General features: G+C 40.1%; 1 protein-coding gene across 1 annotated transcript in view; it reads right to left on the bottom strand.

The window, feature by feature from the left end:
• Positions 1-13,093, bottom strand: part of LOC306976350 (uncharacterized protein) — an 87,247-nt gene that overhangs the window by 43,166 nt on the left and 30,988 nt on the right. The window contains exons 2-4 of the mRNA XM_079574270.1: positions 7,879-8,196; positions 7,332-7,786; positions 3,254-3,368 (exon numbers count right to left, since the gene is read on the bottom strand). Of these exons, the coding sequence (XP_079430396.1) occupies positions 3,254-3,368; positions 7,332-7,786; positions 7,879-8,196 (888 nt within the window). The remainder of the gene's footprint in view (positions 1-3,253; positions 3,369-7,331; positions 7,787-7,878; positions 8,197-13,093) is intronic.

Here is a 13,093-nt window from a genome sequence, read left to right as displayed (position 1 = left end):
TTTGAGAGAGACATTTTATACAAGGCAGTTATTCTAATTTACTGCATTTACAGACCAACAGAAGGTTTGCTCATCATTGTAGTGTGATATAGACTGGTGCTATGTGACTGAAAAAAGCAGAATACCCCCTCTTTAAAACTTTCTGCTATTAAATCAACATGCAACAGTATCACGGTGGAAAAAATATACATCTCAAATGATGTAATATCTCTAATATAATGATTTATTCAGCCTCATGGAGAGACTCGGGCGCCACGGTTTGAGAGCCACTGTTGTAGCACAACTTTACACTCTGAGATGTGTCAAATGTAAGATAAGATAATCCTTTATTGATCTCACAACGGAGAAATGTACTTGTTACTTGTTGTATATGTGTGAATGCTGTGAGTGACGTGTTTAAAGAGGCGGAGCCTACTCTGGCAGCTGCTCTTCCTCCTGTTTGACGCTCTGCTCCTCCGGCTCCTCTTTAATCCGTGGAGTCTCTGTCATGTCCTGGTTCAGACCGGGGCCAGGACTCATCGATGGGATCTGGACGTTCCCTCTCACCAGTTCCATCTTCGGCCCCAGAACCTGGTCCAGGAGCTGCTGTTTCCTCTGGTTCTCCTCTCTGGAGCGACACAGTTCCTCCTCATACTCCGCTATCGTTCTTTCAATCAGCACAAATATCTCCTCAGCCGCCGCAGCCAGACGCTCATTCACCAGAGCTCTCAGGGTTTGACTTTTAGACATTTTTACAAACTCAGGCTTCGGCCCTAAACAACGACAACAGAGAGAAACAAGAGATTCAAACTTAAACAAAATCATGAAAGCTTAACCCGCTCCATGATAAACCTGCTCCTTGCTCTCCGTGGTTACTCACCTTTTACATCCGCAGCTGATGTTTTGTCGATATGTGATGATACATTTAGCCTCTAAGTTGCATTAACTCAGGATTAACACTGCGGATATTGTTGAACGTGTCCTTAACCTCTTAACTCCCACCTGAACGGATCCCATTTTCTCCAGTTTGGCTTTACCCTAATCAAAAAGCTTCTTGGGAAAAAAACACCAAAACAGCCACAAAAAATGAGAAGAAAACAAGGATGTAAACTCGACAAAAATTCAACAAAAATGTGACAAAAATGTGACAAAAATTCAACAAAAATGTGACAAAAAATCACAAAAAAGTGACAAAAATTCAACAAAAAAGTGACAAAAACTCAACAAAAAATGACAAAAATTCAACAAAAAAGTGACAAAAATTCAACAAAAATGTGACAAAAATTCATCAAAAAAGTGACAAAAATTCAACAAAAAAGTGACAAAAATTCAACAAAAATGTGACAAAAATTCATCAAAAAAATGACAAAAATTCAACAAAAAAGTGACGAAAATTCAACAAAAAAGTGACGAAAATTCAACAAAAAAGGGACAAAAATTCAACAAAAATGGAAAAAAAGAAAGAAAAAACATACAAAAGGTGACACGACGCAGCAACAACGCGAGGAAAAAGATCAGTTTTGTGGGTCTTAGCTTTCAAATGAGGTGTTACCCAGGCCTATGTAACAGCCAAAGAGGACAGAATGCATTCGGTTTAGGCGGGTGGTAAGAGGTTATTACGTGACTCGCCGCTGCAGCCAACGTAACGTTAGCACTGTTGCTAAATGCTAACATCGACGTCGACGTGGACGCTCGCGTTAGCTTTAGCATCACGTTAGCGCTCAGGACTCAACAACAGCAGAGCCAGTGTCGAAGTAAAGCAGATCAAACGCAGTGTCTTCGATTTAAAATACGTAGAAAAAAACTACGTATGTTTTAGAAATACAAAGGTAGAGCCATGACCGGAAGCGCGGCTAATGTTGTGGTTGGAGAATGAGGAGGCGCCGCCTACTGGACCGGAAACAAGTGAAACTAAACCAGAGAACAATAATATGAGGTTAAATTTGAATAGAAGGTTGTCCATTAAAAAAAAGATACCAGAGCCATTTAAGTTATTTTAGATATTTATTATTAGACAAACATAAATAATCCAAGTAACCTCTAAACCAGTCCAAGACACTGTTATAGACACACTTCAGCACTTTCCCACAGGGCTTCATATTTAAAAATGTATTTGTCCACATGATCTTTACTTAACCAGGCAAAATGTTTGAAGAGGCAGGAAAACATTCAACACAAAACATACTGAAGACATCGACAGAAACAACAAAACAAAACAAAAGTTTAATCTCATGTTAAGCCTAATTTCCTTCTTTAAACACAAACAAAACAAAACTGTTTGGTCAAAAGTGCCAACAGAAATTTGCCTCTAATGTTTCTAGGAATCAATAACATAATTTCAACACAATGGAATGTGCTGCTATCATGTATTTGTGATGATGATGATGACCCGAGACTAGATAAAAACTATTGAACTTAAATGAAATGAGGCCGTAAATGCCGCTGAGATTCAACAGGAAACTGAAGTTTAGGTCAGGTTCTGTGGGTGCTGATGTGAGCATTGAGATGGTCTTTTCTGGCAAATGTTTTCCCACAAACTGTACAGCTGTAAGGTCTCTCCCCTGTGTGAGTTCTGGCGTGTAAATCGAGACTACTTTTCCTGGCAAAGGTCGTCTCACAAACCAAACAGCTGTAAGGTCTCTCTCCTGTGTGCATCAATCTGTGTCTCTTGAAGACAGAGTAATCTGCAAAATGTTCATTACAGACTGTGCAGCTGTAAGGTTTCTCTCCGGTGTGTATTCTGGTATGTATATTTAGGTGACCTTTTTGGTTAAAGGTTTTTGTACAGACTGAGCAGCTGTAAGGTCTCTCTCCTGTATGAACTCTAATGTGTGTTTGTAAAGCCTGTTTTCTCTCAAATCGCTTGCCACAAACATGACACTGGTGCTTCTTCCTCTCAGCTTCTCCATCGGCTCCTGACACGTGTCCGCTGTGGAAAGTGGCCCCTGGTGCAGACTTGGTGCTTCTGTCTCTGATTTGGACTGGGTCGTCATGGTAACCATCAGCTTCTGTCTCCATCTGTGCTGAGCTGCAGTGATCATTGTCCGTGTCAGACCAGTGCTCAGTCTGTCCCTCAGGCTCTGAGCTGACGTCCTCTCCCTGCGTTTCCTCCCGGTGCTCAGTTTGTCTTTGTTGAAGCAGTGAGGACTCTTCAGTCGTCACACAGACAGACCTGGACTCTGGGACAGGCCTGAAAAAAACATTTGAACATTTATATTTATATATATATATATATATATATAACGTGTGGCATGTTTGAAGTGGTGGAACCTACACTGGCAGCTGCTCTTCCTCCTGTTTGACGCTTGGTTTCTCTGGCTCCTCTTTAATCCTTGGAGTCTCTGAGACTTCCTTGTTCAAACTGGGGTCAGGTAGTGACCGCTTCAGCCCTAAACAGAACAAACAGAAAAAACAATGACATTGATCATTTACATTTCTGGGCCTTTCTTAAATTCCTTTCACTAATGCTAAAAAAATCATATTTAATGTTATAACACCTCGTGTGACTTAAGGGCGTTTTCACACAGGTTCCAGTTGGGTCGACCTGAGAGCGCCCCCTTCTGGCTCAGTGTGAGTCCAAACGCAGCACTTCCAGCTGCTCCGAGTGTTTCTTAATGGAAACGCGCTGCATGAGGACGTTTGTATTACTACCGCTCGGGCGAACTCGGGTCGACCCACACGGCTCCAACATGTGTGAAAACGGCCTCGACTCCAGAGTATTACGTTACATATAAAAGGTTCTTCAAAGAAAAACAATAACTGTGTCAAGGGAACCTCTTTAATATGAGGAGCCGCCAGAAAACTGAAGGCCCGGCTTCACAAGCGTCACAGCGACGGCTGCAGCTGCAGTAACGGATTCATCTGCTCATTATTTACATCAATTAAGTATTTTACTTATATAAAAACATAACTTTAGCGTTTAACAGTTTTAAACAAACAAGGATCTACTAGAAAAAACAGCATTTATTCTTAATTGCTCCTCAGTTTGTTCTAAAGTCCATGTTGATGAGAGCGAGCACCTTCACACTGTCTTTTCTCTCGGTGCTTTTGCTCTTATTTAAGTGAAGCCGGTCCTGGATGAAGACGGGAAGTGGAAATGTTCTGCAGTTCCGGTGATCCATTTGTTTCAACTCAGGCAGAAATGGGTTTGCTGAAACAAAAAAGAGTATTTTACTTACTTTTGTAGGAAATAATATGTTAAATTCACATGATTCACAAATGTATGAGTTGTGAGACGCCCCGGCAGCATCGGAGGATGAGTCAAATACAATAAAGTCGTCCATTACGCAACTTTTAATGTGGATAAAACTTAGTATTTGCCCTTTTAATGACCCTGTGGCTGTACGGGTGGTGAGCGTGGCCTCTGTGATGCTCCAGGATACATTTTACTTAATGTTTTTTAGGGTTTCTGGTAGGTGGAATGTATGCGTAGCCATGGAGACGGTTCAATCAACAGTGAACACCTAAAAACAATTGATCCTGAAAGTATCTTAAAACCAGTGTTCAATTCAAACACTTGATTTCAACCTGTTTCTCCCAGTTACAGACATTTCGCCAAACAAATGTGAGATGTTTAATGTTCTTTACCCAAAACTGGCTTGTATAAGGCTAATGCATGAGCAAGAGTTGTTCTTATTATTCTAAAAGCAGGGACTCTCACACTTTAAGGGTTTTAAGACACTAATAAATAAGTTCATAGACTCTTGTAATTCAGAAAAATCCCAGCACCAAAAACGCTCCTGCATTCACGGACTTTGAGGGACAGACTTGACAAACTGCAGTTGTTTTTTTTCATAGATCAGGCTTTTTATCCCAAAACAGAAACTTAATCATTACAACTTTGTGACACTGGGGACATAGAGAATATATTACAACATATTACAGAGCAGGAAGAAGCAAAAACATGGCCTCTCTTCACACTTCACAGGACACAATGAAACAGTAATTTTTCACACACATTTATGAAATCTAACAGCGAGGGAGGGGGAGTAGCGTTTAAAAGTCTGAATGTGGTGAGGGGGGAGTAGGAGACGAGTTCACCGACATTGGCTTACCTTGTGTTTTGCTTTGAACACTGGATCAGTCGTTCTGATGATAAATTCTTACTGAGCTGGCGCTGCTGCGTCTTTCGCCTCGTTTCGCCTCCGCCTGGTCTTCTCCACTCGCTGCTGCTTCTGGTTTGAGCCATGTTTGGATGATTTACTGCGGCCGTGGTTCTCAGCTCTGTTTGAACCCAACTCCGCTATTCAGAATCAACCGTGGGAGAAACTCTTCACGTAAAGTTCTGTGCGCATCGCGGTCCAGGTTCTTGTTTAATGAATTCTATTAATTAAGCGACTCATGGAAGAAAATCATATTAGAGGATTTTTTTTTAACCCTCATTTTGACTCGCTGTCATGTTCCGGGCATTTGGATGCAAGGTGACACAAGGGGGCGCCCTCCAACCTTCTCAGTGTAAATGTGAGTTGACTTTCTTCAGAGTCAGACTTTAGGTCAGACACCATGAGTGACATGAGGCTAAATACAGTGAGCTCTTTGTTTGCAGTAAAAAGGCTGAGGCCTCGTTGCTCTTCAGGCACAGACTGAGAAGTGAAGAAGGAAGTCATGGAGATTCTGCTTTAGACAGAACTTCAGACTTCTGCTGCCTGTAAGAGTCATATCATATTCTGAAACTCAAATATGTAGCAAAAACGTAATATATGGAAAATTATTATTACAACTACAAAAAGGGAATATTTGAAAATCCTGTATCTAATCACAAAATGTTTTTATTTGCTCTCATTCTAAAACAAAAACCCAAACAAACCCAGGTCATTTGTATCTGCTGTAAAGTCATGTTTGTCCCAGTTCCTCTAGTCGTGGTGGGTCATGGTGGACCATGACAGATGTGGACAGGACTGTGGTAGATCTACTTTTACTTTGGAGAAAATAGTTACTATAGTAACTGTTGAAGAAATGAACCTCACGAGCTTCTTCTGTGACATCTGTCCACATCAGTCCTGCTGCACCACGACTCAGAGGAACTGGGACAAACATGACTTTACAGCAGAAACAAACGACCTGGGTTTGTTTTTTTTGTTTTTAGAATGAGAGTAAATAAAAAAACAAATGTTTTGATTAGATACATGATTTTCCAATATTCTCTTTTTGTAATTGTAATTATAATTTTCCATATATTATGTTTTTACTACAGATTTGAGTGTCTACATGTTTGAGAATATGATATGACTCTTACAAGCAGCAGAAGTCTGAAGTTCTGTGTAAAGCAGAAGCTCCATGACTTCCTTCTTCACTTCTCAGTCTGTGCCTGAAGAGCAATGAGGCCTCAGCCTTTTTACTGCAAACAAAGAGCTCACTGTATTTAGCCTCATGTTACTGTCACTCATGTCTGACCTAAAGTCTCACTCTGAAGAAAGTTGATTCACATTTACACTGAGAGGGTTGGAAGGCGCCCCCTTGTGTCACCTTGCATCCAAATGCCCGGAACATGACAGCGAGTCAAAATGACCCGCGAAGGCAACACAAGGGTTAAATGGGATGAAAATATTGAAATATTGCAGCCCTCTCCACCATAATCCTAATTTGCTTATTACTGTCATCACCAATATAAAATTGTTAGACTGATTGATGGCACTAAAGTATTTTCCCACCACAGGATCCTCATTTATAAAGCTTCATCACGCCCGACACAAGCCGTGAGCCGCCCACTCCATCACACGTGGGATTCATAAAACTCCTACTTGGCTTTGTTCATCTCCAGGGCAGCTCTGACCCCGGCAGACGCTGCACGCAAAGGGAAAAGGCGACACCGGCGGAGAGTTGATCAGGGAGGGAGATCTGCCACGTACTGATGGAAACTCCAATGCTGTTCTTTCTTTCAATGACAATGACGATAAACGTTGATTGACTGAGATGTTCATTTTTAAGTTGCACAGAAAATACCATGAAAGGATTTAAGCGTGTACGACGTGCAGATGAGCAAAGTTCCAAGCCTGGTCTGCAGTTTTATAAATCCCACGCCATGTGTAGGGTATGAGAAGGCTTTATAAATGAGGACCCAGATCTTTACCTTTTTTAATGCAGAATATATTCTTTAAAACTACTCTACATTTGAATGTGCGACTTGCTTTCATTTGTTAATAGCTGTGTAAATGCTGCTGTAGATTTAACAGAGTGCTGAAGATAAAAGTCTTGTTGAAAACCACTTCAAACCACGTGGCTGCTCATGTGGAACTTCAGGTTACACTTTTGGGCAAAGGCTTTGTCGCAGATGGGACAGCTGAAAGGTTTCTCTCCTGTATGCGTTCTTACGTGTTTATGTAAATAATCCTTTCGGGTAAAAGTTTTCTCACAGATTGAGCAGCTGTATGGTCTCTCTCCAGTGTGAACTCTAATGTGGGTATGTAGAGTCTGTCTTGTCCCGAATATCTTTTGACAAAAGGGGCACTGGTGCTTCTTCCTCTCAGCTCCTCTGTCGGCTCTTGCCGTGTGTCCCGTGTGGACAGAGGTCTCTGGGGCGGACTTGTTTTGGGGGGACAGTTTGGTGCTTCCGTCTCTCATGTGGCCCTGGTTGTCGTGGTCTCCATCGGCCTCTGTCTCCATCTGTGCTGAGCTGCTGAGAGGTTCCCAGTCGTCGTCATTGTCGGTGTCAGACGAGTGCTCAGTGTGTCCCTCGGGCTCAGAGTGGAAATGTGTCTCTGAGCTCATGTCCTCTCCCTGCGGTTCCTCTCGGTGCTCAGTTTGTCTTTGTGGAAGGAGTGAAGACGCTTCATCCTTTACACAGACAGCACTGGATCCTGGGACCGGCCTGAGAAATGATATAAATACAAATATATTTAAAAATGTAATTCCTGCAAGACACAGTGAAATGTGTGACATGTTTAAAGGGGCGGAGCCTACACTGGCAGCTGCTCTTCCTCCTGTTTGACGCTCTGTTCCTCTGGCTCCTCCTTAATCCATAGTGTTTCTGTGATCTCCTGGCTCAGACCGGGACCAGGACTCGCTGATGGGATCTGGACAGTCGCTCTGACGAATTCCATCCTCGGGTTCAGAACTGGCTGTTTCCTCTGGTTCTCCTCTTTGGAGCGACACAGTTCCTCCTCATACTCCAGGATCGCTCTTTCAAACAGCACAAATATCTCCTCAGCCGCCGCAGCCAGACGCTCATTCACCAGAGCTCTCAGGGTTTGGCTGCGAGACATTTTTACCGGTTCAGCTCTAAACAGAGACAACAAAGAAAACAATGAGACCCTGTTGTGACCACACGCGTCATGTGACCGTCGTCTGTGAGCCGGGGACTCTACAATTATGTGTTTAAACAAGTTATGTTTGTTAAATAACATTTCAAGTGTCTATTTTTTTTTGTATGTATTTGTGGCTTCTCTACATAAAAAATGGGGGCGCAACCAAGTTCTCAAATTTAAAGCTTCCAATATACTGTATATATCATTGAAAAGTGTTGAAAATGTATTTAAATGTTGGATTTTTTTTAAACGAAAATATGCACAAGTCATTGACCCATTTACAGCACTTATCGCTGCTCGTTTCAGACCCATCAGACATTAACCTCTTAACTCCCGTCTGAACCGAGAGGATCTTTTTCCTCACGTCATCAGTTTTTTTTTCCAACCTTTTTTTGTTGGGTATTCAACTCATTTTTGTAACTTTTTGTCATATTTTGGTCATTTTTTTAATCACATTTTTGTCATTTTTTTCCGTCAATTTTTTGTCACATTTTTGTCGCTTTTTTGTCATTTTTTTTGTCATTTTTTCGTCCATTTTTTATCACATTTTTGTTATTTTTTTGTCATTTTTTCGTCCATTTTTTATCACATTTTTGTCATTTTTTTGGTCACATTTTGTCAAATTTTACGTCAGTTTTTATTAATTTTTTGATCATTTTTTAAATACATTTTTCGTCACTTTTTTGTCACATTTGAAAAAAAAAAAATCATCAATTTTTTGTCATTTTTTGTCACATTTTTGTCATTTTTTCGTCATTTTTTTGTCAATTTCTTGTGACATTTTTGCCACTTTTTCATCAATTTTTCTTCACTTTTTTGTCACATTTCCATCATTGTTTTCGTCTCAGTTTTGTTGCTATTTTCCAGAAGCTTTTGGACTGGGGTAAAGGTGGGAGTTAAGGGGTGAAAAACCCAATCCAACTTTATTTATAATGCACTTTAAAAACAACATACTTGACCAAAGTGCAGAACACAACAGCAAAAGGTCACAGTAAAATAAAGAGCACATAGGCCGCTGCACTCACTGGTTAGTCATTAATCTAACTCCTGAATATGTTTTTTTAAGTGGCCTCATATTTCTCAGCCTCACTTGCCTAATGCTGACCAACCAGAGGCCCCGTCGGACAGTCCCCCTGTCATCCTGAGTAAACACGCTCCCCATCCGGAGTGTATTGGGTGAAATCGGGTCACCCTCAGATATCACATGTGGGATTTAACAAATGAATTTACCCAAACTATATTAATGGATAACATCACAGCAAATCAAAGTGGTCAATGAATAAGATCAGGCCTCCCTTGTAGCCCGTGCAGTGTCGTTTAGCCCAACATTCTTCCCTGTTGTTTTGTTCATTCACAGCGAGATTCTGACGCTTGAAATGATATTCTTACGTTTTTCAGTTTGAGTAACATTTCTCCTGTGGTTCTAAGCCTTAAACTGTGCGGACGCTGGCCGTGAAGAAACTTGTTACAGGCCATAAACCCGAGCGCTGCTGTTGTTGCTTTGCTAATGCTAACCTCGCGCTAGCATCGTTAGCCTCGTTAGCCGTTAGCATCACATTAGCGTCTGGGGTTTTCGTTACTGCAGAGCCAGAGAGAAATAAAAGGTTAAACTTACTGTATTGGGTTTAAATTATGACTTAAAATATGAGAATATCACTCGGAATCACAAAAGCACTGCCGTGACAGGAGGCATAGCTGGAAAATAGGGCAGCGGCAGGGTTGCCAGATCCTAAACACCGAATTATCCTTTTCTTCTTTGGAAGACGTTTAACCTCTTAACTCCCACCTGAACCGAGCACATTTTCACCAGTTTGGCTTTACCTCAGTCCAAAAGCTTCTGGAAAAAAGGTGGGAAAATAGCGACAGAACTGAGACGAAAACAATGATGGAAATGTGACAAAAAAGTGATAAAACTTTGACAAAAAAATAACAAAAAAATGACAAAAAATGACAAAAATTAGACAAAAAATGACAAAAAAGACAAAAAATGAAAAAAAAAAAGAAAAAAAAATGAAAAAAAAATGAAGAAAAAAAGACAAAAATTGACCAAAAAAAATGACAAAAATTGACAAAAAACAACACAAAAATAACAAAAAAATGACAAAAAAAAGACAAAAATTGACAAAAAAAATGACAAAAAAATGAAGAAAAAAAAGACAAAAAATTGACAAAAAAATGACAAAAAAATGACAAAAAATGAAGAAAAAAAGACAAAAATTGACCAAAAAAAATGACAAAAATTGACAAAAAAATGACAAAAAAATGACAAAAAACATTGACAAAAAAAGACCAAAAAAATGAAGAAGAAAAAAAGGACAAAAAAAGATTTAAAAAAAAAGATTAAAAAAAAAGGTCAAAAAACTTACAAAATGAGTTGAAACCCCCCCAAAAAAGATGGAAAAAAATTTGATGACGTGAGGAAAAAGGTCCATTTAAATGAGTTTTGTAGATCTTAGCTTTCAAATGAGGCGTTACACTGGCCTACAGGATTTGGGTAAAGCTGACCTGGAGAAAACGCTCTCGGTTCAGGCGGGAGTTAAGAGGTTAACCCCCGCCTTAACCAAGCACATTTTCTCCAGTTCAGCTTTACCCAAATCTAATTTCTTCTCGCCTAGAGAGCTTATATAGCCCAGCGGAACGCCTCATTTGAAAGCTAAGACCTACAAAATTGAGCAAAGATTTTTACTTGTGTTGATGCCGCATTGTCGTCACTGTTTTTTCCTTTTTTCTCTTTTTTCGTGTTTTTATAATTTTTTGTTGCTTTTCTGTAATTGTTTGGTTACGTTTCTGTTGCTTTTTGGACACTTTTTTTTCCAAGAAGCTTTTAGATTTGTGTAAACTACAGATGAAAAATAGCTCTTAGGCTAATTCTGGCTTCATGGCACTGGTGGAAAAACTGGGACAAATCAATGTTTTTGGATAACTCCTGGTCATACAGGAGTAGTACATCTTCAATGAAGGTTCTTGAGTCGTCTTCTATACTCAGTAGTTACAGGTTGCGTCCGAAACGAGCAGATTGGTCAGAGCTCTTACGCCAAACCGGATGTGCGTCAGCGTCCGCCATGACAAGAGGCTTCCGAATTGGTCTGTCAGTTAGGAAGGAGTTAGGAAAAGGAGCCTCGATGCTAACGATCATAGCCACTTTAGCATAGGGACCTCTGGTGCTAACTATCATAGCCACATGCATATAAATATGCAAATAAAAACATTAGAATAATAAAAAAATATGTTTATAAAACTAACTAAAAACGAGTATAATAAGATAATTATAAACATAAATAATAATAAAAATAACTAAAAGAATAAGTAAATAGATATCAGCTAAAAGCTAAGCTAAAAAGGTGGGTCTTGAGCTGCTCTTAAAAACATGAATGTTCTCTGCAGCCCTGAGCTCCTCCTCAGGTCTGAGCTCCTCCTCTGGTCTGAGCTCCTCCTCAGCCCTGAGCTCCTCCTCAGCCCTAAGCTCCTCCTCAGGTCTGAGCTCCTCCTCAGGTGGTTCCAGAGGGCCGTAATATTGAGTCTTTTTGTTGACTTTAGGAATAACTAGGAGACCCCTGAGGAGGAGCGAAGGGGCCGTGAAGGTTCATAAGGTAAAAGCCGTTCTGAAAGATAAGAAGGACCGAGACCATCAAGACATTTAAAAACCATTAAAAGAACTTTAAAATCGATCCTGAAACACACGGGGCCAATGCAGCGATTCTCAAACCGGTGTAATGTGGTCCCGCCTCCTGGTCTTCGTCAGGACTCGAGCTGCTGTAAACCTGAGATGCTCTTTTTGGGAAGAGCAGAGAGCAGGACATTACAGTAGTGGATACGACTGGTGATAAAAGCATGCATGAGCGTCTCCGTGTCGGCCCGAGAGAGAATGGGGCGACTCTGGCTTTGTTCTTTAGATGTAAAAACCCATCTTTGTGATATTCTTAATGTGTGGAATAAACGCCAGCTCAGAGTCAAAGATCACGCCCAGGTTCTTCACCTGTGAGGAAGGATTAAAGACAGTGACTGTCGTTTGGGTAAAAGTCTCTCTCTCTGGGCCACAGGACCGATGACTAAAACTTCTATCTGTGAGGTAGGAAGTAAACCATTTGTGTACAGCACTGGAGAGGCCGATGTGTTTTAAAGTACCTTCAATGTAAATGTACCCGAGTACTTTCCACCTCTGGATATGATGGTTTATTATAGTTTATTGTCTCTTCATTGGGCTGTAAGATTCTATTAAGGATGGGACAACCTACTAAAGTAAATATTCTATCGTTTACAAGATATTACTGAACAAGCTGGTCAGGAGAAAGAATGTAACATGAGTGATAATTGGAAATACACAGGACATTCCTGCAGTAAATGCTGAGCATGAATGAAGAACAATAATAACTAGAAAATTTGCGGATATGTAGGCTATTAATGCAGAAATTGCAGAACATTGTGAAAAATGTCATAAAAATCCCAATTAAGTTGTATCATGCTGCATTTATTGTGAAAATCCCTTTTAAGTTGCATTATAGTGCTTTGAAAAATGACAAAAAAGTGACAAAAAATGGATAAAAATTTGATAAAAATTTGACAAAAAAATAACAAAAATGTGACAAAAATTTGACCAAAAAATGACAAAAATTAGACGAAAAAATGACAAAAAAAATTACTAAAATGTGATAGAAAATTGACAAAAAATGACAAAAAAATGAGTTACAAAAATGAGTGCATTATAGTGCTTTATATGTGAAAATCCCTATTAACCCCTTAACTCCCACCTGAACCGAGCACATTTTCTCCAGTTTGGCTTTGACCCAGTCCAAAAGCTTCTGGAAAATAGCAACAAAACTGAGACGAAAACAATGATGGAAATGTGACCAAAAAAGTGAGAAAAGTTTGAC

Source organism: Gobius niger, assembly GCF_951799975.1.
Source record: "Gobius niger genome assembly, chromosome: 1".
In the NCBI taxonomy this organism is placed as follows: Eukaryota; Metazoa; Chordata; class Actinopteri; order Gobiiformes; family Gobiidae; genus Gobius; species Gobius niger.
The sequence above is the reverse complement of the archived record's forward strand: the minus strand, read 5'-3'. Positions and strand labels throughout refer to the sequence as shown.